At 40.2% G+C, this 26,142-nt stretch overlaps 1 protein-coding gene across 2 annotated transcripts in view; it reads left to right on the plus strand.

Moving 5' to 3' along the window:
* The window catches only part of USP22 (ubiquitin specific peptidase 22), a 98,992-nt gene that overhangs the window by 15,838 nt on the left and 57,012 nt on the right, over window positions 1–26,142 (plus strand). For both annotated transcript variants that reach the window (XM_027469149.3, XM_027469146.3), the window contains exon 2: window positions 21,832–21,964. In XM_027469149.3, coding sequence (XP_027324950.1) covers window positions 21,832–21,964 — 133 coding nt within the window. The remainder of the gene's footprint in view (window positions 1–21,831; window positions 21,965–26,142) is intronic.

A 26,142-nucleotide genomic window follows, 5' to 3' on the forward strand; every position in this document is an offset into this window, starting at 1 on the left:
TACTCTCAAATTCTTTTTTTAATCCTGCTGTAAAGCATAAAGGCAATGTATTTGTCCACAAAACACTGCACATGTTTATAACCATAGAAACAGAGCAAGAGATCAGGACTCGAAATCTGTATGGATTCGCGTTTAATACTTTTGCTCAAGTCTACGTGAGATTACTGGCAATTTGCAATTGTAATAGTTTGCGTGAGAATCCCCTGGTCATGCTTCAAGCTCTGAACTGTTTTTTTTTTTTTCAAGTGAGGTATGCCAGAGCAATTCTCTTTTGCAGAGGTAGAAGGTGTAGGAATTCTCTTTCACTCCCACGTTTTCCCATCCCAGTGCAGTGGTTATTAGCCCTTCGTTTTTCTGTCTACAGGTGCTTTAAGAACCCAGACAACTTCGTCCTGCTGCCCAGGTAGCCTGCCTAGTGCTCAGGAGCTGTCTCACTGCAGAGAACTCCAGCCCCTCTCTGAGTGAATGATAGATTGAGGTGGAACCTGTATGGCCACGTGTATTGTATATGATGACTTTAGTGCTGGTACCATTTGGGTGAGTACGGGAACAGAGATTTGTTTCGAACAAACTGCAAGACGAGTTCTCTGTTCTTACCAAAATACAGATTGCTCTCTGGCTATTTTTGATGGCAAAGGCAGCTTCATTTTCTTTTTACCAATGCCAAGCGTGCATAAACTTTTGCTATTCTGTTAACTTTAGAGAGGGGTCTGGAGTTTTTAACGAGCTGTTAGTATGCCAGCTAATGCCCTAACCAGCAGGAAGCCTTGGTAAGTAATCTTCGTTTTGGAAACAAGGACAAGCTAGATCAACAGAAGGGCATAGTAAAACGTCTGCCTTATCTGCCAATGAACATTTGTTAGTATGGTGGGAGTAATAATTGTTTTTGAAAGCTGATAACGTTCTTCTAAGTGTGGGGAAGAACAAGGAAGGCAGATAATGATATATACCCTAGTTCCCCGACTCCCGGTGAGGCTGCAGTTTCAGATCCTCAGGTCCAAAGATTACCATCTCAGCAGCCGATCCTCCCCTCCCGAATTCAATTGCTCAGCTGGGAGACGAAGCATTAGGCTTATCTGTTTGCTGAACTGATTGATTTCAGACCTCAGTCATCTGCAGCTTTGGGGCAGGGCTTGCAGAGTCCTACCTTTTGATGACATTTCCCCGTTGGAATGCAATGTGGTAACTTTCTGAGATTGCATCAAATTAGTTCCATACTGAAGGGGAAGCTGTGGATACCGGCAGACCATCGTGTTGATCTGGGGAGAGAACTGAAACTCAGAAGAAAAGGCAGGACACACAGAAACCCTGCCATCAATCATTTGACTTGTTCAGTCATCTCCACAACCCAGTCTTCCGCTTATAGTCCCTTTATATCAATTTCTTACACAGCAAAGGGTGTGTGCGTGTATGTGTGTACATTATATGTATGTACACAGTCATTCCCAGTTTCGGTATGCAAGGTAAATAAACTGAAAATAGCGAGAGATGGAAGCACCTACAGCCCCATATTCAATGTGGGAGGGTAGAAATGTTGGAAGCAAAGCCTCTGTGTTGTGTGTGTGTGTGTCCATGGACAATTTGGGAACCCCTGGTGTATGAAATAACTCAAGCTATTAGTTATTCAAACAAGCTGGAGCGCTGTTCAGGTGTAACGATGCCTTTAGATCTTAAAGGTGAAATATGCTTTTGGCTGCCCAGAGGCTTTCTGTGTTAGAGCTGATCTGTCTGTCCCAGCAGTGCGGGTGGCAAAAGCTCTTCTCACACAAGATTGCCAGCACGAGTCCTTGGAGCCGATGCTGTCAGCCAAGTTTCATTTCCCCAGAGTTTCATTTTCCCATGTAATTATGTCAGGCGAAATTACAGCGTAGACCGACCCTCCCTGTTTGTGTGCATGCACTTTTTCACACTGATGGTCCTTCCTGGTTTTTTCTTGGTTTAAATCCTTAAATTTTGTGCAAAGCCTGTGTAATTGCGTATTAAACGTAACTGGTACCTTTACTGTTGGCATTTGCGTGTGCTGAAACTCAAATCCCCTTAACAAAAGCAAATTTTATCAGTCTGAAAAAGAAGAAGCTGTCACTTGAGTGCTGTGGTAGCACGTCAGATCTGTTGCCTCTACTGCTGCCTTCCTTGTTTTTAGAGGAAATCTTCCAGTAATGCATTTGCTGTTGGGAAGCCAGTTAGAAGTCACTTTCTCTATTGGAAAGCCAACCGAGTATTCTTTTACTTCCCTCAAAAGCACTGCTCATGGTATGTAATGTCTGTTTATCATTTCTTATGGGAAGTTATGGATGTACTACTCACTGTACTAATTTTCTACAGCTTTTTTAATTAGTCCGCTGATTTCGAAGTATCGATTTGTGCCAAGGTACACCAGGGTATATTTGAACAAAATGCAGAGCAATAAATTTGTAATTGTAATTCATGTCTGATGAATAAGCAAAGCATTAATTTTATTAGCTCTGCTGGCAGCCTCAGCGTTCGAGGAGCGTGGCTGGGCTGTTTTTAGGGCTGCGCTTCATGGAAGTCCTTTGCACAGCTCTCATATATCAGGCGGTATCTGGCGTTGAACTGGTGTTTTCTAGGTAGGTGTATATGTTGGTAATCAATTGCCTTTTTTTATAATGTCTAGAAATGTATGGAGAAGCTTGCTTAGTAGTTACTTCAAGTAAAGCTTTCTCCTTCTTTTTATGGTTAAGACAATTTCATGGAGAAGAAAAACATCACTTGGGTTGTTCCCGTTGGCCAACATGTGGTTGTAAGTTCTGGTGTGCTGAACAGTCGCTGCTCTGTGTTAGTGTTACTCATCCTGTGACTTCATCTGCATTGTTTTACTAAAAATGCAGATAATTATTGTAAATGGTTTTTAAAAACTGTTTCTCATTTCCGTAAGTCTCATAGAGGAATCCTAAAGAACTTTGTCTCATATCAAGAGAGACCAGAACTATGTGATGAGAAAAGATTTCAGTGATTAGAAGCTTGTAAGAACACATATTATTCCTTTTGGGGACGTTGCTGCTGGGTATAGATCAGGTGTTTCCTAATTTTCTTTTTTTTTTTAGTCTAAATTCACATTTGTTGGGTTTAATGCGTCATTTCATTGCACGGAACATCATTGTCATGGATTTTGCCTTCAGTTATTTCCATTTTGTGCAGCTGTATATTTTTGTTTGGCTATATATATTTATGGTCGAACAACGGGGGGAAGGGTATATGTAAAAATAAACCAAAACAGTCCAACAGCAGTAAGGTGGTAGTATAGTTGATGGTAATCTGCTTAACCTTGGGACGGAAAAGTGGAGCATGGTAATACGAGATACTTAACAATATGTGGTATCCAGTATTGTACAGAATCTCTCTTTGTCTTTTAAGGATCAGGTTCGCTAATTTAAAGATTAATTATAAAGGATTCGAGTCAGCTGTGTTTTGTCAGAGCAGCACAGTGAGGCCACATGCAGAACTTTTTTCCCCCTTTATCTGTCTTTGTTCATTTCTTTGGATGTACGTGACTGTTCATGTTCCTGTCTCTTCTTTGGTTTAAAGAGGAGCTCAGTAGTTTTTTTTAATTACATATGATATTAATGGTTACTCTGAACTTTTTTCCCTTTTACGAGAGTGTTTGCAAGTGAAAGAACTGCCCAAAACCTTCTGAATTGAAGAACTGCAATCCATTGAAATAGTTGCTCTTCCTGACTTTTTTTTTCCGCAGTAGAAGCAGAATTTAGCTGCCCATGGAGAGAATCTTCTTTTGCTGTAAAGATGGCAAGATGAAACTGCCTCAAAGAAAGGTGAATAGAGATGGTAGTGCTTTGTAAACGCGTACACCATTCCGCTGTTCATTCCCCAAGAGTCCAGTTCAAGAATGATTACGGTAGTGGTTGCTTCTGAAAGATCATTTCTGCTTGGTAGGGTGCTGGTCTTCAGCCCCTTTCGGAAGGATGCCTCAGGAAGAGAAATACAGGAGGGCACACACTTGCCAGGCCTGTTCACATAATGTTTTAGTCAACTTTGGAAAATCTTCATTATTGTGTTGACTGTTAGAGGTAAAGTCTGACCTGTACGCAAAATGTGAAAGCACCCACTTCTGCAGTGAATTTGTGACTAAGACAATGCAGGATTTGTTGTCATTCTCCAAAACCTTGTTTATACTGAAAGTGCAGTGTAATGGCTGGTGAGGATGGACTGTATTTTGAATATTTCTCAAACACAACAAATCTGTATTTCAAGGTGTTGCAGCTGACCGTCTCGTAATGCTTGCAAATCTTTCATGGTAATAAGCCCTTCTCTGAAGAACTGTGGAGTGATTTCTTCTCTCCAAATGGACTTGTGGTTATTTCAACCCATTATCTGCTCACCAAACAGTCTTAGATAACTGAAATTCACCTGTATAGGACTATTTTCTATTCTTCCTCCTCTTTACCTATTTTCCATTGGAGTCCTTAGATACCAGATTTTTGCTTTCCAAATAAAATACTCAATCAAACAGTTATGTTCCTACAGCTTGCTTCATCTTTTCTGCTTTACATGAAAATGCATGCACACCCAAGTACCCTTAAACTCTTTTGATAAGATAAATGTAAATTGTACTTGAGAGTGTTTCTTTCTGAAAAGAGCCTCGCTCTATTGTACAGATGTTCTTTTGGAAAATGGAATGCACTTCTCTTAATTATTAGCGCTGATGGACATGCTGCGAGCCCGGTATTTGCTGATGTCAGGTAGAATCGAAGATCTGGGTTCTTATGCTTGACAAATGTGACAGTAACTGTAGTCCTGGCTGTCTCAGCTGAATGAATCAATCTCACATGCACGAGTACTTATCGGCAATCAGCTATACTGCATAAGCAGACCATCTTCCTTCCCTTATTTTGAGCACAGTCTGCAGGCAGCGTTATTTCTAAAGCACTGCATGCCCCTGATTTGTTAGGTGCGGGAGCTCCGGCTCGCTCTTTGTAGCTGATGAACGTCTTGTAGCTCTTCTGCGTTTCTCTCTTTCTAAAGGTCTCTCTGCTCTTGAGAAACTGATGCACTTCTGTCCAAGCGCATAAGGATGACTACTGAATGTCTGTGGCATTAATATATGTAGACATAAATAGAGCAAGTCCTCTACAAAAAAAAATGTATTTCCCCATCATATCGTATACCTGTATTCAGATACTATTTTTGGATAGAAAATTTGCAAGGACTTCCTGGAGCTCTGTACGTACTCAGGAGTACGTAAACTACCTTCTGAAACCACCTGTACAGGAAACTGAGATTCACATGTCTTTTTTCTTCTAAGTAGAACGATTACATTCATTGATATATATATCTATATAGAGATAAACACAGATATATATGCTGTATTTTCAATTTGACAAGGAAGATTAATGTAAGGACAGTTCTCAAAGGCCAAGGTTTGTCAAGAGCCAGCGGAGGAAGAGGGAGACATGAAAGGAATGGACTGAGACAGTTCTGATCTTATTTGCAGTACTGCTATTTTGTAAGATATATAGAGAAAAATTATTTTTTCTTGGAACACAAAGACTAATGGGTTGCCTTACAGAACTTGAAAGGCTATATACAAATAGCTGTTCTGGCTTACTTGTTATCAGGGTTATTATTTGGAGGTTACAGTCTTCGGTTTTATGACGTAGCTGAAGTTTAGAGGACAACAACGTGTGGGTTTTATATGAAATTGAAGGTAAATCTCTACATTTATGGAGAAATGAATTTTCAGCTGCAATAAATGCTTGCATAGTGAAACGTTCTAGCAGTTGGACACTCGACAGAGCAGCATGGATATGTTCTTCACGCTTCTTGTACCCAGTGCTAAAGGACTTGCCTGCAGTAGTGCTCCTCAGAAGTTTTCTTCATTAGAGTTCTGTTTTTCCCCCTTTCTCCAATGCTCCCAACCACTCAGTGTGATTTTTTTCCCCTTGGTGTCTCTTGTTATTATCATAACTTGACTTTTCGTTAGCAAAACTGTAATGATGAGTTTGCTGTGCAAAAATATCTGTCCAGAGGGTCACGTGGAGTATGAAAACATTTGGTAAAACTTTGTTGTTTTTCTTCGGAGATAAGTTTCACCTGGGGCTGATGAACTGGGGATCTTGGACTAAATCACGTAGGCATTTATTGTTATCCCACATCTCTCCTTCAGTCCCGACTGCCATCACTTGAGTAGCAGAAGCAGTGCTTTAATTCCAAGAATGATTTCATTACTGAGAAAAAAAAAAGAAACAAGGCACATATTAACCGTTCTGATGAAAAACACTTGAACGTGCCTGCAAACTTTCTGAAAAATTTCCCCTCTCTTAGAGAACCTTTTCTCCACGTTCTTAATTTCTGCGTGATTAATCAAAGAATAATTGGGGTAATTCATTAGCGTTGACAGGCAAATTGTCTTCTACATCAAAGTACTGTTCTTTTAGCTCTCTATCAGTGGACAAAATTATATTTCTAATAGAAATCTGAGTCTTCAACAAAAAGAAGAGGAAAATGTTATGTAGCATTGTACTTCTTGCTTGCAGGACACAGGCATTACAACTAACAGAACATCTGAAAGGTGAGAGCATTGTGTTTGAATACCTCGTTGATCTGACACCGTAATGGCAGTATTTAAACTGCTGAAGGTGAATCCATTTGCATTTCTTTCTAAAATCAGGCCTTTGTCTTTTGCTGAGCATTTTTAAATTTGGTTATAGTTTTAAGATGTTCTTTCTCACCTTCTGTAAGCTTTTTTCTTTGTCTTGTAGCTTGAATTCTAATATTTTAATTTCAAGAGCATTCTGTTGCGTGAACGTGAAGCAACATGCGTATTATGAGCTCTAAGCTATTGTCAGAAGGATGCATCATGGAATGAAACAATGGCATTATGTCCAAAGCTGTCTGTGTTGGTGGATATTGTTCTGCTGAACGCTAAATGCTTTCAAAAACTGCAATAGTTTCAGGATTTTTATTTCTTAACCTCAGCTTTTCAACTATGTAAGTAAAAGCTCTGTTCCTTTCAAAAAGTTGCTAACAAAAGTTTGGAGCTGTTGACCTCAAGTGGTTCTCAGAACTCCCCCAGTGTTTTGTTTTGTTTTGTTTTAATTTTTACTTTTTTTTTTCTGATGATACTTGATAGCACATGCCAAGTCTGCTTTTTTTTTTTTTGCTATCATGAGGGTGGACTGGTCCTTTATCTCACCAGTATTGGGTAGCACTTCACCAGAATGTCTTCCTTTTCCATCTTTCATATTCTAACAGAGGCATCAAGTAGCATTAGGAGTTTATGAAACCTAATTAGTTCAGAAAGAAACTGGTGTTTTTACAGCCGCCCTATGATGCTTAGGGCTCTGAGTATGCTCTCATGCTTGATAACAAGGAAGGAAGGGATGGTTTTGGTCCTGAAAGTAATGTTATCTGCACTTAATTACATTTTCACCTTTTCTTGTGCTGCCCTTCCAACATCTTCCTTTGGAACAGTAGAGACAGGCTTCCCTTTGAAATACGGCTAGTAAAATGGCAAAAGAGGAGCCACGTTTTTGTTTTATTTTCTCCTCAATAGGGTAAGAAAAATAGGAAGAAAGATCTCTTGCTGATATGAAATAGGCCTTTGCTGTAATGAATGGCCCGGGAGTTTTTCTGCTTGCTTTTCTTATCCCCATATTGCGAAAGCTTGCTGTCCTGCTGGATTTTTTTTGGAATGCAGAGGTGTGTTCTGGCTAAAAAAGTATGTGCTTTGCCTAACAAGCTTTCCTCACCATCCGGCCCAGCTGGCTGCTGCAGTCTGTATTTGTTTTGTCTTCACTAATTTTTATACCCATGCTTTAAATTAAACTAACACTTTTTGCATTAAGTGGCAACCCAAGCACAATGTCCATAAATGAGACCAAGCACTATAATCTACTAATTTTTGTTTTCAGTGTGCAGCGTTATGTAATCGAGCAGCCTACTAAAAAGGAAGATGTGGAAATAACACTGGTGGCGTGTAAATGGTGCTGAACTTAAAGCGATCGGCCTTTATTGAAAGAGATATTTACATTGAAAAGATATATTGGAAGAGATATTTACACTTCCCTTGGTACGTAGAGAGGACAAGTGAAGAGGGCAGGGTCTGGTCGGTCAGCACAAAATCTGTTCTCGTTACATCTTTGCCTTTTGCTATAGGAGATTACCCATGCCTTCAGCGTGTGGCATGTATTGGAGCCTTCTGGTGAGTTTATTTCCAGGGTTGCCACAATCTTGCATCTGGCTCCAAGTTGAGTTTCAAACTCTGAAATTCAGCTGTGTGCCTTTCAGGTTTGGTCCAAATTACGAATGAACAGAATAAATATTAGAAGAAATGTTAGAAAGACAACGAATGGAATAAAAGTAGTCATAAATTCCTTTTAAATAAATACTCCTTTTAAATCTCTTTTAAATAAATACTCCTTTATAGGATGCAGAAGCTGCTTCAGAGTTAAACAAAGAAACAACAAAACATAACAGACAAACCAAACCAAACCAAGCACCAGGCTGTCAGCAGAATCGCAGAATGGTTAGGGTTGGAAGGGACCTTAAAGATCAGCTAATTCCAGCCCCCCTACCATGGGCAGGGACACCTTCCATCCCGAAATACACATCTTTTTCTGTTTGGATATTTATTCTCACGGTGGTAAGGGCAGACTCTTTTTCTTCTAACGAGTTCATGTAGTATGCTGCTGTGAGCAGAAGCTGCTTTCTCCCTTTGCTGCTGGGGTAAGTGGCACCTGACCTGCACAAAAATGTTTTCCTGTTCTTGTATTCGTTGTAGGCAGCACTCTGAGCTAGGTCAAGATGAAGATTTGAATCTATTTGATGGTTTTCCATGTTACTCTCCAAAGAATTGCATTGCAGTGAGGCTCTAGACTTTTTTTCCTTTACACAAATGTCAGTGGACAGATTTAGGGCCTGGATGTCAATTCAATTCACTTACAGGTTTGCCTCATGTTTATTAAACTGGGCCTGATCTGTATCGAAATAAGTTTCCTGAAGTCAAGATGACTGACAATGAAACCTCACAAAGATATAAATAATTGCATTTGTAATTACACCATTAAGAAAAAAACAAGGCACATTTTTATGTGTGATTTAAAAAAATAATCTTCTAGCACTCCTTTCAGTACTGTGCAGAACAGACTGTTGAAATATCAGGGATGAATTTCTCTACACTTAATTTAATCTCAATACAGAAATGTGTCTGTTTAGGTCTTCTGAACTAAGCACTGATGCTAACACATGAAATGTAATCTGTTAATGGCTTAAGGCACATCTGAGAAGAGAATATATGGATTTTCACTTAATGCCATTGTTCGGCATATAAAAAAGAACAACAAAATATTGTTGCATAGTTGGACATTGCTGGGAAGAAAATAGGAGTATGACAAGGAAATCTCTTTAGCTGTAGTCAACAAACTAAGAACAAACTAAGAAGAGGATCGAAATGAGTATTTCTGCTGTGAGGTTGTTGTCCAAACTTCTGAGCAGAAGGGTTCAGCATTACAACTTAAACCTCCTTCAAAAAAAAAAAAAAAAAAAAGTCCTGATGTCCATGGTGGAGATTCAGAAAGTGCTTCAGAGGCACTCTGAGTTTTACAGTGTCAAACTCATCCAAGGATTGCTATCCAAACTTCTCAGTAGCACTCGGAAGTCATCAAGAAAGTGTCTTTGTTTTTTTTTTTTTTAATTTGCTGCTGGTCTGTATTTGCAGTTCTATAGCATGAGCAGAATTGAGGCTTAACCACAAAATATAAAGGTGTTTTCTTATACTAGACATTCAGTTCAAACACAGGTAAGGTTAAAGGTGCTTCAGGTGTGAGACTACAGCAATTTGCAAACTCTTTAATGGATGCAGGAATAAGCTTTACCGTTAGAATGCTCATTTCCCATTTTTTTTTTCTGAAGATGCTTTCCTTCATCTTCCTCATGACTTAGTCTGAGTAAGAAATGAAGGCTACTTATGTCTTCAAAAATGTATTGTATGTTCTTGTAGGTCAGGAAAACTTACTGAAGTATACTTGCATGTCTGTAGGGCTCAGAATATCCATCTGTCTAAAGCTTAAATCCTTTAAAGAGTGAACTGCGGTTCTCTGGCCACCTCTCTGTAATCTGCATAACTTCTGATTTGTGAATGTGCATGAAAATTTCCCAGTGAATGAAAGACCTCGTGTTTTGTTCTTGTAAAATGAATTATTAATTTGTTTTGTACTGAGGTATGAGGAAATAGAGCTCCGGTTTACTAGATTATCAAAGCGTGTTCTGTACAAGCATATTGAATTAGCTTTCATTCTCTGGATGTTCCAGCCACTAGCACGCTCGTTGGCTTAAAGCATTCCTATACTCGTGTACGTATAGACATAAATACTTCCTCCTGCTGGTGTTACAATATCACGAGTGGAAGTAAATTAAACTAAATTAAATTTCCAGTTTGGCCATTATGCTTCTGTTCTATGCAGCATGCTAGTGAAAGCACTGTTGTTTCAGACCCCGTGAATGTTCTGATTTTCTCCAAAATATTTGCTGTGTAACTTTAGAGGATTCACTTATCCTGTGATAAGACTACTCAGTGCATAGAGGTTCCTGTGTCTGCTTACGTTGCTTGCGTGGTTTTGACGGGGAATGTGCTCTTTGGAAAGGGTTTGTGGTGCTTTGGGCAAATCAGTCTTTGGAAGCAGAAGCAGCAAATGCTGTGCATAGCTTTCCGAAAACTGAAAGGGAAGATTATTGTTTTGTAACAGTTTTTCTTGTGGGCACTGTGAGGGGACTAGAACTTGTCTTCAGCTCCTATTAGACAAAAAAGTTTTATTCTTATGGCAAGAAGCGACTTTGGCTTGTATGCCTTATTTGTTTGTTATATGCATCATCACTGAAACCCACAATTGTCAGAGAAGTTCTAAGCAATGGGGTAAATTTCTGTGCTACCAGTAGGCTTGTTTTGCTACAGAAAATATAAAAACGTCATGCATAATAACTCTTAAAGTCTTGACAGAATGGTGCATAGCTCCTAGGAAGCTTTTAAAAGCAGAAGTGTTTCCTACCAGACTAATGCCTTTCTGGTTAGGCTCAACAATGGTTTTACCCTATTTAGTGTAGCTTTCTTTTTTTTTTTTAATAAAACAAATAGTTGCTAATAGATGCACTCTGTCACTCCATTGCTGCTCATTTTCTACTCGTCTTCCTTTTTTTGCTGAGTGTATTTTGCCTCATAAATAAGTCATGCCACAGAGAGTCTGTGCTGTAGCATTTCCCATCCATCTTTCCTACTAGCAGAATCGCTTTGACTTTGATGTGGACTAATTAAGTTCACATTTTTTTATGGACATCTTAGAGTAGTTAAAGGAAATATAGCTGAAATCTCTCTGCTTTTCTAAATGAGGCTGTAGGACTTGTTAGGACTTTGATCTACGTATCCTGAAGTTTTTTCTTTTCTGAAAGCATGCTATCGAAGTATTTCCATCAAAGTTGTATGGCAAACTTCCCACGAGCATACATCTTCTCATAGGGAGAATCGGATTTCTGTGCATTTTGCTCTGTGTACAGCTATCTCCGCAGCATGGGCAGTTAAATAATGCTTCTCTCCACAACACCGGGCGGGTTTGTCTGTTTAGCCCGCTCCTTGAATTGCTTCCCAAGTCATGTGCTCGCAGATTAGATCAATACATTACCTAATAGGCCGGTTAAAAACATTTCCCCGATCTGCTGACGTGGGGGAACGGGGAGGTAAAGTAATAGATTTTGTACTAGACGTTAGAATACACTACTGCGGTATTGGCAAGCCCCTTCTTCTCATGTGAAATTTGCTACTGCAGTGGTGCATTGCAGGAAATAGATAAAAATCAACTCACTGCACATATCCACACATCATTCATATTCTGTGAGAAGAGGCATGCCTTCAGAACCCGGCGTAGCTTACGTGTTTTCACACGGCGCTTGCCACTTCTGAAAGAATGTTACCGTAGGAGAACATGCAATTTAATTTCAACCTGATCCATTATTTAAATAGTTTAAAAACACAGTAGGCTCTTAAATGCTTCTTTTGTCGAGCACTGGAGAAATCATTTAGACTTGTAAATGCTAGTGGGTTGGGAGGGCACCTACCAAAGGAGAAGCAAATAAGCTATTTCAGCATAGTTGTTTGAATGTAGGGGAACCGCTCTATTTCTTGTCCAAGTGTCACTTTCTATTACTGGGACTTCATATGGGAAAGCCAGAATTACCTTTTTGGAGTATCCTCCTATTTTTCCTCTGGCCTGTGCTTTTAAATTGTACAACTTTTTTTTTTTTCCTACCATCAATTTCATTTCAGCCTTATACCTACCTGCTATGGAATTGCATGTGAAAAGGTTAATTAAAAAAAACAAAACAAACAAACAGGCACAAACATAAACCAGCATCACCACAACAAAATCTGATTTGGTGCCCAGCCCTTGGCAAGGTGCATAATCCAGGGTAAGAAGAGCAGGCAACAAATCTATACGGATAGGTCAAATGATGACTACTGAGATCTTTGATTCACCCTCAGACACGATTCTTAATTTCATCAAAGCACTCCGGCGTTGGGCTGACTCACTGCTCTCTTGAGAAGAGCCTTTTAATCAAAGCGTTGTTTTTAGAGCTTAGGTAGACTTTGGCTGCTATGCTGCTCTCATTTAAGGGCCTGCCTTTGTGCAGCGATGATTCAGATTAACATGTTGTCTCTTCTGAGTGCCATCCATCCATCCAATCCGTCATCCATACCTACAATCCCTTCATATCAGGGTGTTGGAGCCTTTACTGTAAACCCCTTCAGGGTGCAGACACTCCAAGCTTAACATAGCACAAATAGTCGATAGGAAAAACTCTCTGGCTGCATAGCATAATTGTTTCAGAGCGCGGAGGCGTGATTACAGCACAAATAAATACCTGCAGTGCTCTACAAGTGTCGCTGCCCTTTGCTGGGAGACGCAGCACCAAGAGCCAAGGCAGTGGAACAAAGGATGTGAGTGCTCCTCGTCGCCATCCGTGGGAGGTCACCTCTCTCAGGTTAGAAAAATCTGTATTGGGAGCAAATCATAGAGGCGAAACAGGGCAGTTGAAGACAATTCCTGCTCGTAAGAAGGGGACAGATGTGTAATGCAGCCCATGTTGGGAAGCCTGCTGGCTGGGATGAAGGGTAGGGCTTCCTGATGTGCTCATTTGTGGTCTTGCTGGTGCCCTGTGGTATCCCCTTTTTTATTTTTTGTGGGATCAGCATCATTCTTTGTGGGGCAACACGGTATAGAAGACAAAACGGTTTAAAAGAATGGTGCCGTGTAAATTTAGATGGATCAACAGAGACATCTGAAGTGATACTGAAAGTCTGGGGGAAGACGCTGCGGTGTCAAGAAGCTGGCATCTCCGCATGAATCCGAGGCCTTATTTAAAAATAAATGAAGTCTTCATTTCTGAAAAGAAATTTTGCAGGAATTACTTGCTTGGACACTAATAGGAAACTGTTTCATGGGGACAAACAAGATGAATGTACTGATGTTTTCCATCCTGCCTTTCAGTGCAGAGCCACATTTGGGCTTTGATCTAATTGAATGAAGGACCACATAAAAGCAAGTCATTATTCTTGTTCTGAATCCTTGGGGAAAAAAAAAATGACTTCCTTGAAGTAGCTCACTCTGGAATAGGGAAAGGTCACTTTAGGATAGGGTAATCCTAGCATCTGGCTGTATAATGGCTTATAATATTAGGAATTACTAGATCAAGTTTTGTAGGTGACAACTAGGCACAAGGCCTGGTTCTTTGTGGTTTAAAGCTAGCAGCACGCTTCCAGGAAGGCTTTCCTGACTCTTACAGGTTGATCTTTGTAAATATTAATCCAAAATCCATGTTTATGCAGAGGAAAAGAAGGTTCTTTTCTGAAAGAACTTTTTTTTTTCCGTTCTCTTACTGATTTCAGAGCAGCTGTAGTGTGTTGGGGCACACTGAAAATGGTCTTTAACTTGTTTTTCTAAATTAATGCCCTGCCCACAAGAATTCAGGGAAGCATGTGGAGTTGTTCAATAGAACAAACAAACCCGGTATTACCTGATATTTAGTATATGTGGAAGCTTTTTAAAAATTTCTATGTGGAACTTGTTTGCAGGTGGGTTTTTTGTTTGTTTCTGGCTTGGGTATGTTTTGTTTGTTTTTTTTTTATTTATTTTGATGGTCTCAAAGTTATTTAAGGGTTGCACCTTACAGTGCAGACTGAGCCCTAGACAGGACCAGTTTCCACCTGCTGGCTAGGGAAAAATTCCCCATATTTTCCTTAATTGTGCTAGGGAGTAACCCCCTGCCAATTTGGTGCTGAAATCGTCCTGTTATGTGAATGAGCTATTCCAGCAACTGGTCATTGTGCTCTGGAACCGTTCCCTAATATCCATTCCTATTGTACGGAGAGTTTGGAGAAGAAAAGTGAATGGTCTGGCTCCTGAGTCATAAGTCCGTGGGCACTGGGATAGTACTGGCTTTGTGAAAATTCCTGGGATAACTTGATCCAGACTTTTAATCCTTCAGCGGAACAGCCAAATGTTACTTCAGAATTACTCGGAGCGTTTCTGCTTCCAGTGGATTTGATGGAAGATGTTTTTATAGCTGGCCTCTTCTCAGTCGTGTTGTGGAGCAGCCCCTCCGTGTTGCTTGCAGTTCATGAACCTGAGGGGTTCACCTGTGTGCCTCCCATGCCTTTGGGTCAGTATACTGGCTTTCTTACTGACAATTCACTTTTATATACAGCACTTTTCTGGTGTTCAGCTCTTGAAAGCGTTGTGCCTCGTATCATCATCCCTCCCTTCGAGCAGGAGGGTCCGAAGATCCACGACAAAATACTCTCAGATGGGCTTCCGACGTCATTTTTGTGGTTAACCTTACATTTGAGAAGATGTGAGCTTCAGGAACTGGAAGCAACTGAGCCATTCTGATTTCTCTGGATGGGGATCCTGGTCCAGTCAAAATATTTGGCCAGCTGTGCGCTGGTTCCTGGTGGGTTAGCCACACTGTTGTGACATGTCGTCACTCCCCGAGAAGGTAGCTCAGGCTGCCTTGTTCATTAGGATAAAATTCCGTTCCTCCAGCCTCCAGAAAATTTGTCAGCCTGGCAGCACAGCACCCCAGAACACTTAGCAGAGGCTCGGCATTGCCAGATGAGGAAATTGAGATAATTTGTCAAGACCAAAAAAACACAACTGAAAAAGGAATAGGATTAGCATACTTCTAAATCCTTTGGACCAAAACATACTAATTAAGGACATCATTCAAAATACTCTGATACTGGCCTCCAACGCTTCGTCTCCCTTGTGTGGTTGCTAATGTGTCTTCCATGAAGATAGGAGGAGAAAAAAAAAAGAAAATAAAGGCAATTAAAAACACTGCCTTCAGAATTTGATTAAAAAATCAGAAAGCAAAGACTGCAGAAAAAAATATATTTTCCTCTAGCAGTGGTACTTTGCAAGCATACTTTGCACAAGTTTAATCCGTTTGGAAGAAAAAGGAAAAAAAAAAGATGTCTCCACAGCTTCTCTTAAGCATCTTTTTTCAGCAAGTTCAGCAATGCTTTTTCCCTCTCTCATTTTTTTCCCTCTTTTATTTTTCCCCCCTTATAGGCAGAAGTATGTTCTGTCAGAACTTGCCTTGGGTTTAAGCTAATCTACATAAGGACAACAAACTGCTGGTGTGGTCTGATGGTATATTTTTGCTCCTGCTTGAGAACTGTGATGTTTCTTAACTTTGGCTTTCTCGTGTTGAATTCTCACTTTCCACACCGTTGTGCTCCAACTTGTGGTGAGATGATCGGAGCCAGGCGTCCTGCGTGGAGCACCCGGTGGCAGGAGGGAGCCGGCCAACGCACCGGCGCAGAGCAAACGCCTTGTATTTAATGCTTGCCGTGGAACAGAGCTGAAATAGCTAACAGTCTTTTTCTGCTGCTGTAAGAGATCTAAATAAATTGTTTGGAATAGCCCAATTTAAGAAGTCACCTGTATTTGTCTTTTTTTTTTTTTGAAGGTGACTTTCTGAACATGAGTCAAACCCACAAAATTAGCGCACGGTTTTGCTGGCACTGGTAAGCCTCTCACTAGGACCCCTGACCCTAGTGGGACTGGAAAAAAAAGTGCAGAATTGATAAAATGTTCTTTAAAAAGCAAAAGTCTAATCAGACAATACCCTGATTAAGACTTGGTTGCAGGAAGTGAGTGAACAATACTCAAGCTGATTTTTTTCTGAATCTGATGTGTCAGAAACGTGCGCTTACTCAGAGCAGCTCTGAATCATCCTGTCAGCGCGGGGAGGAGAGATTTCTGTGCCGTGCCACAGACCCGAGGAAATCAGTCCCCTGGTTTTGCTGCTTGAAATCTAAGAGCTCTGCTTTCAAGTTTTAAGTATTTAAATTTGCAAAATACCCCAGCCACCGTATTGATGGATGATGGGTCGGTGGCATGCCTGCACTAGGAAAGCAAGACAGTAAATCTTGAGGTAGATTTGGACTAAGAAGTGATAGAAGAGTGTAAGGCAAATTTGACCTGAATTTGTTACTTTTGAGGTACAAAGAGTACTCCGAAGATTACTGAATCTTGTCAGCTGTGCTCTGCTGTTGGTTTTGTCTTCCCACATGGCCAAAGCAACACTGCTGTTTGAGTAGCCTCGGGGTCTCTGTCTTCAGCACAGGAAGAAGCAGCGGTCGGTCATATGATCTTTTGGGTTTATCTGTCCCTTTTTCTTCAAAAAGTAGGCTCAGTGAAGCATGCTGCTCTTCGCTTCATGTGCTGCTGTGTCTGCATTACATTTGGACAAGAATTGGTTGCAGGGGCTTGGCCGTGGTATTGGGCAAGCTGATGCTCCTCCATCGCTTTTCTCCTACCCACCTTTCCCCCAGTGTATGGAAAATATCACTGTGAGAAGGGGATGGGACTTGAATGGATGTATTATCTCATAATATCTAGTTTAAAATCTAATTTGAATACAGAAATAAAATTGGAGCAGGAGGGAAAAGATTGAGAATTACAGGTAACTCCACTTTGAGGCATCTCATGGTGTTGCCACGTTTTGCCTCTGTACATCAAGCAGAGCACCTTATTCTGCCTAAATCGCAGCAGGAGTGTTGGAAGCAATGCTGGCTTTGGAACAGGCTTCCCGATTTCTGACAGAAATCCACTTCGAGTTCAACAACTGGAACTCCTCAGCATCTCCCTGTGACTGGAGTTCACCTGTTTTTGTTGAAGTACCACCTTGTCAGGAACGGTTTGTTGAGCCAAAGTGACGTGGTTGCAGAACAGATGTGCCTCTCTGGGGGCGAAGCAGATGATGGTGTGACAGACGTGTGCTAGGAGGGAGAATTTCCCACATACACCTATATGCTGTGAGTAGGCATATTTAGAGCTGCACAGCAAGTCCCTTAATTGGTGTGGACTGTGATTAAAGATTTTTCTGAAAAATTAGACTTGGTTTGGGGCTGGAAATTTTGATAATATATTAGAAAATGAAATAATCTTATCTCTTGTTTCTGATGTGGCTCAATATCTTCCAACCTAGAAATTCTGTGATTCTGTGAATATTGTGTCTTGATTTACACAAAGCTGACTTCCAAGCTGGGGAAAGTAAAGTAGGTTTATCGTGGGAAAATTTTACTTTCCTAATACTTGTGCTCCTGCAGAAGAATTTGTACATGATAAAACACTTGCGGGGTTCCATAGCTAGTTTATGGGCAATGTGTTAACTGCTTTGAGGGTATCTTAAGAATCTGCTTTTCTGAGTTGTGAATACGTATAGTGTGGCAACACCTTTCTTATGATCTTTTAACCTCCCGAGCCTCCCACTGTCTTGTAAGTGTTACCTAGTTCATCTTTTCCTGGGGACCTTTGTGGTGAATATGGGTTGCAGATCGCGAAAGGTAGGAGGTCTTTGGCTCATAAATTTGTAACTGAAAGCAGCTTTATCCTGAAGGTGCTTTGATATATTTGGCGTGAGTGTAAGAGTGCAAGACTGCTGAAATACCCTAATGGAAAACTTCTTAATAAAGATGTTTTCTTCTCGTGTACAATTAAATAAAAACGGAGCCTCTAAAGCTAATTCTAGAATAGTTGGAAATGTGGAAGAATGATTTGCAGTGGCTAAGGACTATTGTATGGCTCCATTTTTTCTGCACAGTTGGCTTTGCAGGAATAGCATATTGCCATTCAAAGCTGCTATTTGCTGGTTTGAGGGGCCGGTGAGATGTGAAGCTGAAGCAGGTTTGTAGGTTTTTGAGCACCTGACACCATATGCCCAGCGTGACCTTCTTGCTGTAGGGGGAGCCTGTGCTGACCTGGAAAATGAGATTTGGGACTGAAACTGTCAGACAACGAACTGCCAGGGCAAACCCGAGTGAAGATGATGCGCTCGTTTTCTCCACCACTGTTTGGATGGTAGAATGGTAAACTAATCATAAGCTGTTCTGACAACTTGGAGAGACTTGAAGTGTCAGCAGACTCATTCGTTTAACCTACTAATGCCTGCTGCTTTTTTTTTTAACTCACTTCATGTCACAGCTGTTAACAATGTCACGAGCAGGTAGCCTGCCAGGGGTGGATTCTGGATACTGGTGCTTTGTGGTCGGTTCCCTTTTGTGCACTAGGTTTTACATCCTCATTTGCTAGGCTGGTTAAACCTCCTTCAGAAGGAGGTACAGAGCCATGGCTGGGAGGTCTGGACTTGTCAGCTAACCTTGTTTTATATAGCAATAAAAGGAGATTAGCAGAGGAAAAAACACTGCTGAGGAAATTGGGCTGCGTAGCGGTGCTAACTACTGTAGTTCTGTCAGGAATCGTGCTAGTTACTGTGGGTGCCCGTACACAGCTTAACAGGTGTGGGACCATTATTTCCAATTTTCTGTCACTTTGAAACCTGCCTTTAGTATTCTACTGGACAGAAAGTGGTCAGGGCCTCTTCTGGTCTCCCCATGTGGTTCATCAGAAAGTCGAGGCAGAGCTAAAGGGGAGCAGACGGACAGAGGCTCCGTGTGGCCTGAGGAAAGGCTGGCGAGGGATGGGAAGGGAGAACGGGGTTAAGGGTGGGGAGCGGGATATCTGAGGGTCGGGAGTGTAAAGGAGAGGCAGGATGGAGCCCAGCAGTCATGGCGAGGGTGTAGAGGAAGGGGGAGACCTCAGGTTTACACCTCTGGGTGAGGTGAGGGGCGTTGTGGTGGCAGGGCCGTACCCGGGGCAGGAGCAGAGGCAGGCTTTGGGCTTTGCCTTCCCTGAAGCAGCAGGCCGCGAGCGGGACCGGGCTCGCTTTTTGGCAAAGTCGAGGCTTGTTTTAAAGCAGACTTGTGGCTTTGTGGGTCCGGCCGATTCTGATTACTCATTTGCAGCGTTCTGTTGCCTCTTAGTCAGAGCGTAGCCTCAAGAGATGGGAGCGGGGTGGGAGTATTATGAAACACGGTAATTGGATTATTTGGGGGGGGGGGGTGGCAGGGTGGCAGCTTTGTTGTAACTTAGCAAATTGTTTAAAAGCACATACAGATGAAAAGGAGACAGCTAATCTGGTTAAGAATAGCCGCTATGGTTTTTGATATCGATTTCTTTCCTCACTCTTGTCTTTTAACCTTGTTTTCTTACAATTTTAGAAAAAGAGTCTTGAGCGATACTGAACCGATAGAGGATTTAGATAAAAACAGCTTCTTTAAATAAATGATTGAACTTATTTTAACTGACTACCGAGTTCTTCCACATTCTGACATTTCTTTTAATTTTCATTCAAATGAAAATTAATATCCCAAGAGTTTTTGTCTTTTTGCCTAAAATGATCAGTTTTTACATACTTATGTCATCTGTTTACAATACATTTAATGCTAAAAGATTTATTTTTAGCTGGCTAAGTAAAATAGCTAGTTGCTCGAGTTGTTGTCATAGCAGCAATCTTAACAGATAGGCTGATCCTATTTAGCTTTTGCAGCCAAAGAGCAACCGTTAGGCAACAGTTTGACAGTTCTGCAGTATTTTTCTAAAGATGGAAATTGTGCTGCTGGTGGTGTGTGTTTTTTTTTGGGGGGGGGGGGCTACTTTAAAATATTTTTCTGTAGGTGTGTAGAGTTTGTATCAACTGGTTTATTTTCATCTAACAACTTCGGAGAACTTTGGATGCATGGCATGTGAAATTCAGGATTTAAGTCTTAATTTGTAGAAGCTTGAAATTCACAATGCAGGATATTGCAAGCTGCTTTTTTTTTTTTTTTTCCTAATTTATTTTAAAATGTTTTATTTTTAAAGCCATGAATATTCTGAAAGAAAAATGCCAGACTAGAAAACAGCATTGTGCATCACTTATTCAGCACTAATTTTAAGTTGTGGCAGACTGGGCAAAGTTCTTCAGACCGCTGAAGAACTTTGGGGCTTGTCTTGGATTAACTTCGCTGCCTTAGTTAGTAGGTCATAGCCCTCAGTGTTTTAGTAAATCCTGATTTTTATTATTTTTTAATGTGAAAGGGGAAAAACTGCTTCTACATTGATGAGCAAAGGTATTTTCAAATCAGTCTATGAAATAAGATGCAATCAATGCCTCTACAAGTGGTATTTGTAGCTCTGAGCTGCTACAGAAGTCCAGTTGCTCTTAAACTTGTTTGAAAGTAGTTGTCTGTGAGTAAAGTGAATTTATTTGCAGTGAGGAATTCTTCATGTCTGGATCTTCCGATCAGATGGTATTGGACTTGAAGTCTTTTTGGTGTTACTGAGCAAAAGGCTTATCTCTCAAGCCCTCTGAAGTCTCTGACTAGACAGCCATTTTTCGGTGGATCTGTTGAAGCACCTGAGTTGAATGCCAATAAAAGGTTTCGGGTGTTGTTGGCTTAAAGAATGCTTTGAATACGATGAGAGTCAAAAAGTCCATTTAATCTTCTGGTTGTTTTGTGCAAGCCTACTTAAAAAGTATCGTTGTCTTAGGACTGTAAACTCTCATGTCAGGTTTATGTACTTATTTCAACTGAATGAATCACGGTAACTCATTTCATATTTTCCCATTTTGCATCTCTTGGGAATAGTCAGCTCTTCACTTGCCAAACTTGAATCAAATCCAGTCTGTGAGAGTGGTAACAGCGACTTCTGTGACTCCCCACCTGGAATGAATTTGCAGTTGCACCTCTCTTTCATGGACTGGTATAAGGAAACATAATGAATGAATCTGGCAGGATCTCCTGGCAGAGAAAGAAAGTCATAGAATAACCCGAGTTGGCAGGGACCCACAGGGATAGAATCAAAGAATCATTAAGGTTGGAAAAGACCTTCAAGATCATCTGGTCCTATCCCTCTACCACCAATATTACCCACTAAACCATGTCTCTGGATCATCAAGTCCAACTCCTGGCTCCACACAGGGCCACCTAAAAAACAAACCCCGTGTCTGAAAGTAGCATCCAAACACCTCTTGAACTCTGGCATGTTCAGGGCCATGACCACTGCCCTGGGGAGCCTGTTTAGTGCCTGACCACCCTCTTGGGGAAGAACCTTTTCCCAAAGAACCGAGAGAGAATGCATCCAGATCTCTCCCTGGTCTCAATATAAGGAGCAGTGCCTGCTTACCTCTGCTTAAAGGGTTCATTAAACTACAGGCTGTAAATGGTTTGGCTGTCGTCAGCTCTTAGAGGAGACTTACTCTCTGTCAAGACTTGGAAATGTATTGGGTAAATGGAAGAGAGTTCTCTGATAATACATCTAATTGGTGGTTTTGTCACATGGAGGCAAACTTCTGTTTCTCCTGCTGGCCTGCAACATTCAAAAGGCATTGAGTAGTGGTTTGATGTACATCCACTTAGTTGGACTTGGACATATATATAATTTCTGTTGTTCTTATAGTGTGTATCTTTCTCTGTTTCAGGCAAAGTCGTGCATTTGTCATATGTGTGGTGCCCACCTGAATAGACTCCACTCTTGCCTCTACTGTGTCTTCTTTGGCTGTTTTACAAAGAAACATATTCACGAGCACGCGAAGACAAAGCGACACAATTTAGGTAAGCTGTCATCCTGATGTACTCACCATTGCTTTGTAGCTCGCTGTGTTAGCCTCTCCAATTCCAGGCCAGTAAGGTGGTGTGTTCTTGTAGCAAGCTCATTAGACAGGAAGATCAATTTTTTGTGTTCTGGGTTGATGAGTGGCATTATTTTAAACCTGGTGCTTAAATTTGCATTGTATTACTGATAAGCTTTTTGTCTACAGCTTACTAAAAAGCAGCAATTCATTTTTTATCTTAGTGTTTTCAAATTAATATAATATATGGGAAAAATAACAAAAATGTGTGTAGATAGAGCTGACTTTTTTCTAAGTTTGAAAAATGGTCATTTTAGTGACTAAACTGGAATGTTTATCTCAGAGAACTTTATTTAAAGGAGGTGATATTTTTATTTTGGTGTGTGGTGGTTGTTCTTACTAAGGGGGGAAAAATCATTCTTATTACTTGAATGAGAATTAATTAAACTTTTAAAACTTGTTTTCTATATTGGCTTCTTGGGGTTAATAACTGAAATAATAAGAAAACTGAAATAAGAAGGTGTTCCTGATAGAGAGCACCTTTCCCTCAACTGCCTCAGAAACATCAGTTAAAATGCTAAGCAGTTCTTCCCTTCTGTCAGCCTTGGTACTATGTAATACTCAAAGCCAAAATAATTCAACCTTGCTTTCGGATAAATATACTTATTTCTTATAGTTTAGAACACTGTTTTGTTTTGTCTTGATGCTCTAATATTACAAAAATTACAAGAACAATATTCACTGTGGTTCTGCTCTCCCTAGCCACTTGCAGGGAGGGAAAGTATCCTTTTCTTCTCTCCTTATTAAATAAGTTATACTTATTTCCAAAAAATTGAATTCTGTTTACCACATTTAAGTCCATGGTAGCCAAACTTCATGGAACAGCTCTGCATCAAAACTTTTTTTTTGAATAACTGTAATCAGGCATTTCAAGTTTGTGTTGCAGTTGTGTATGAAACCCCTTCCCATGAACAGTAGCACTAAAGAATTACAGGGACAAATGAACGCCTGTTATTTCATACAAGTCCATACATTATCCAAAACATTTTCCTATCCCTTTTCCAAGATCAGGTCAGCTTTGCAAATTTTCTGGGTTTTGAGGTTTTCCTTGTACTGCACTTCCATGTTGTGCTTGTTACTATGACACAGTGATATCCTGAACAACAATTAGCCCAAAATAATAATAACTTAAAAAGTTATTCTTCTTTCCTTTTTTTTTTTTTTTTTTTTTTACTTTATTTGGAGGATGAAGTCACCAAGGTTGGTTCCAATGGGACTAAATTGGTTCTGAATGTCAAATGACCATGACCTATTTGTGACAAACGTTTATTAGCTTATGTAAGGAAAATGAGGATGCTAGACCTTGGGATTTCGTGTTGCTTAGCTTGCTACTTAAAGCCACAACAAAACCAGAAGCAAGCACTGGTTTGAAGGAAGAAACCAGAAGAAAGCATTGGTCTTGAAAGAAGGAAGTAGTGTGCAGTACAGAGAACATCTTTAATGAAATATTTATTGAGGGGGGAAATAAGATCATGAAAAATCAGAACTACAGTTGAATCCAAATTTGCTTGCTATATAACACAGCTTTTCTTTGAATGAAGGAAGATATGTTCTTGATAGAATGATACAGGAAAAAAGACATACTTTCCTGGAATAAATTTTCTCTTTACTGTTGTGGCTACCTTCTCATTTCACTTACTGTAAGTGCTAATGGAACAGTCTTTATTTTCCTTGAAGACAAAGGTGCACTATAAGGCCATAGTGCTGTGTAATGCTGCGCTTAAGAAACCGGTATGTAAGTTTACTGTTTATGGAAAAGATGACTTAAACCAGCAAACTGTTATACTTTCTTCCTTCATGTGTCAAGAAAGAAAAATGTAGACTTTGTAGTGGTGTAGCTTAAGTTTCTAAACTCTCTGAAAAATAGAATACTGTAAAAATAGTACTGAATATCCACAATGCTTATGAAATTGCTGGCCTTTTAGAGAGTGACATGGTCATAATTCTTAGCGTCAAGGTAGGCATCAATATTCAGTACAAACTGAAGCCCAGATAGCTGTACTGTAAATAAGAACCGTAAGAAGAAAAATGAAATGTGCTACTGTGAGAAAACACCTGACATCAGTGAGCACTGATAAGGCCACATCTGGAAATGTGGATGTAGTCCTGGGCAACGTGCTCTAGGTGGCCCTGATGGAGCAGGGTGATGAGACAAGATAACCTCCGGAGGTCCCTTCCAACCTCAGCCCTTCTTTGAATTTTTTTTCTTTGCATGATGGCTCAGTGGCAACGTGTTGCTCACTGTAATAGAAAGGTTGAGGTTTGGAAGTGGGTTGTTGTTTGGTTTAGAAATGCTGGAAACAGAAGTAGGCCAATGAAGTCATATTCCAGGACGCACAAAAAAAAGGCAACCAAAAAACCTACATGATATTTTAAATCACTTTTTACAGGGTATAATCTCCGAAGAGCTGTTAAGGTCAGTTCTTTTGGTTAGGTTGCTTGGGAATCTTTACCAATGCAGAAGTAGAAATTAGTAAAACTCTAAGGATTTTACTCTAGTGAAAAAAAAAATAATCTAAGTTTTTCTGGTAATATATATATATATGTATAAAAGACCACTTTGTGCCACTTTAAGCTTATGGACAGCCTTAGGGTTTAAAAAAATATAGTGCTAAATTAAGACCATTAGAAGGTATTTGGCTATTTATCTGTGGATACTGCGTAAACACTGTAATATTTTTACCTTCAAGCTTGCTGTATTTAAGGACAGCTCCTTTAAAAGAGCCTTTTAATTGTATGAGTTGTGAGCTATGTATTTGGGAAGCCTAAATTTTTCCATGCTTATTTTTGTGCAAGTTAGAATTCGCTGGTGTCTGTTATAGTGAAATGTCTTGGGTTTCCTTGGAATATAGGAAAAGCAGAAACTGGACAGAGGAGGTAGGTGCTTTGAGGATGCACTCTTGCTTCAAGACTTAATTGTGTCACACCATGAAAATAACTGCAGAAGTGCGTAAGAGAAGGTACTTACCAAAAGATACACAGCCTTTGGATAAAAAGGGGCAAAGTTGACACAGATTATCATCTAATATCATTCCAAAGAAGTATTTGTTTGTGGTTAAATGGAAAGTACTCAGTGCTCACACGCTTACAGTGTGAAGATAGTACAACTGACTGCTTGATTTCTGCTTTTGGAGGTTCCTTTTTTTTAATGTATGTTTTGGTGTTTAACTTCCAGCTGCATGTGAAATGAGCTGTAAAAATGTGTAGTTTTGCTAGTATTTTTGGTTGCATTTACTGCTGCAATTTTCGTTGGGGAAATAACATCCGATAGGCAGAAATGGGTTAAGTGCTTAAAAATTTCAAAACGAACAGGAATTATTTTAAAACACTTGGTGACTTTTTGCTGAGCCAACATCAGTCTCCATGGAGACTAGCAGGAGTTGCACACTTAATCAGGGTTCTAAGAAATATCATAGATTTCAGCTGTAACAGCTGTCTGAGCACTGGCAGTGATGTTTTTTCAGCTAACTGCTATATGTTTCAGGAGCCTTCAGGATCGCAGTCTAGAGTGTTCTTAAAATACATCCCTTGTTATCTCTGCTTCCCTGAGCAATACAAATTAGACACTTGCATCATGACCTTACAGTGATACCTGTGCTCTTGCATCTGCTTGCCTGTTAATAATACTGTACTTACTTGAATACATTCCTTGAATTGTGGATATGGGTGGTGGGTAGGTGAAGTAAAATCCAGCTATACGGATTTTTTAACCCCCTTTTTTTTTTTTTTTTTTTAACCTTCTGCATTGCACAGGCTCACCATGGTAGGTTGATACTTCCACTAGGATGGGAATTGTTCGAGCAATATGCAGTTTCTACACAGATGTGAAAACTTTTAGGAAGTGGTATATAAAGCCAGCCTTTCCAGGACCTCAAAGTCTTGAGGCTACTTGGATTTTTCCTGTTCTGTTTCAGAGCTATGTTGCTGTTAGGTAGTTTTTCGGTTTTATTTTTAATGTTCTCTGTGAGTGAATAGTTTGTTTCCTTTACATAATATCTAAAACTTTTTAGGGAGGTTTATCGTATGAGAAAACAAAATTGCTGATTTTTCAGAATGGAATATTTATGTGACCTTGCTTGGCAGTTTTCCCCCACATGCTTT

Source organism: Anas platyrhynchos, chromosome 15 (genome assembly GCF_047663525.1).
Source record: "Anas platyrhynchos isolate ZD024472 breed Pekin duck chromosome 15, IASCAAS_PekinDuck_T2T, whole genome shotgun sequence".
In the NCBI taxonomy this organism is placed as follows: Eukaryota; Metazoa; Chordata; class Aves; order Anseriformes; family Anatidae; genus Anas; species Anas platyrhynchos.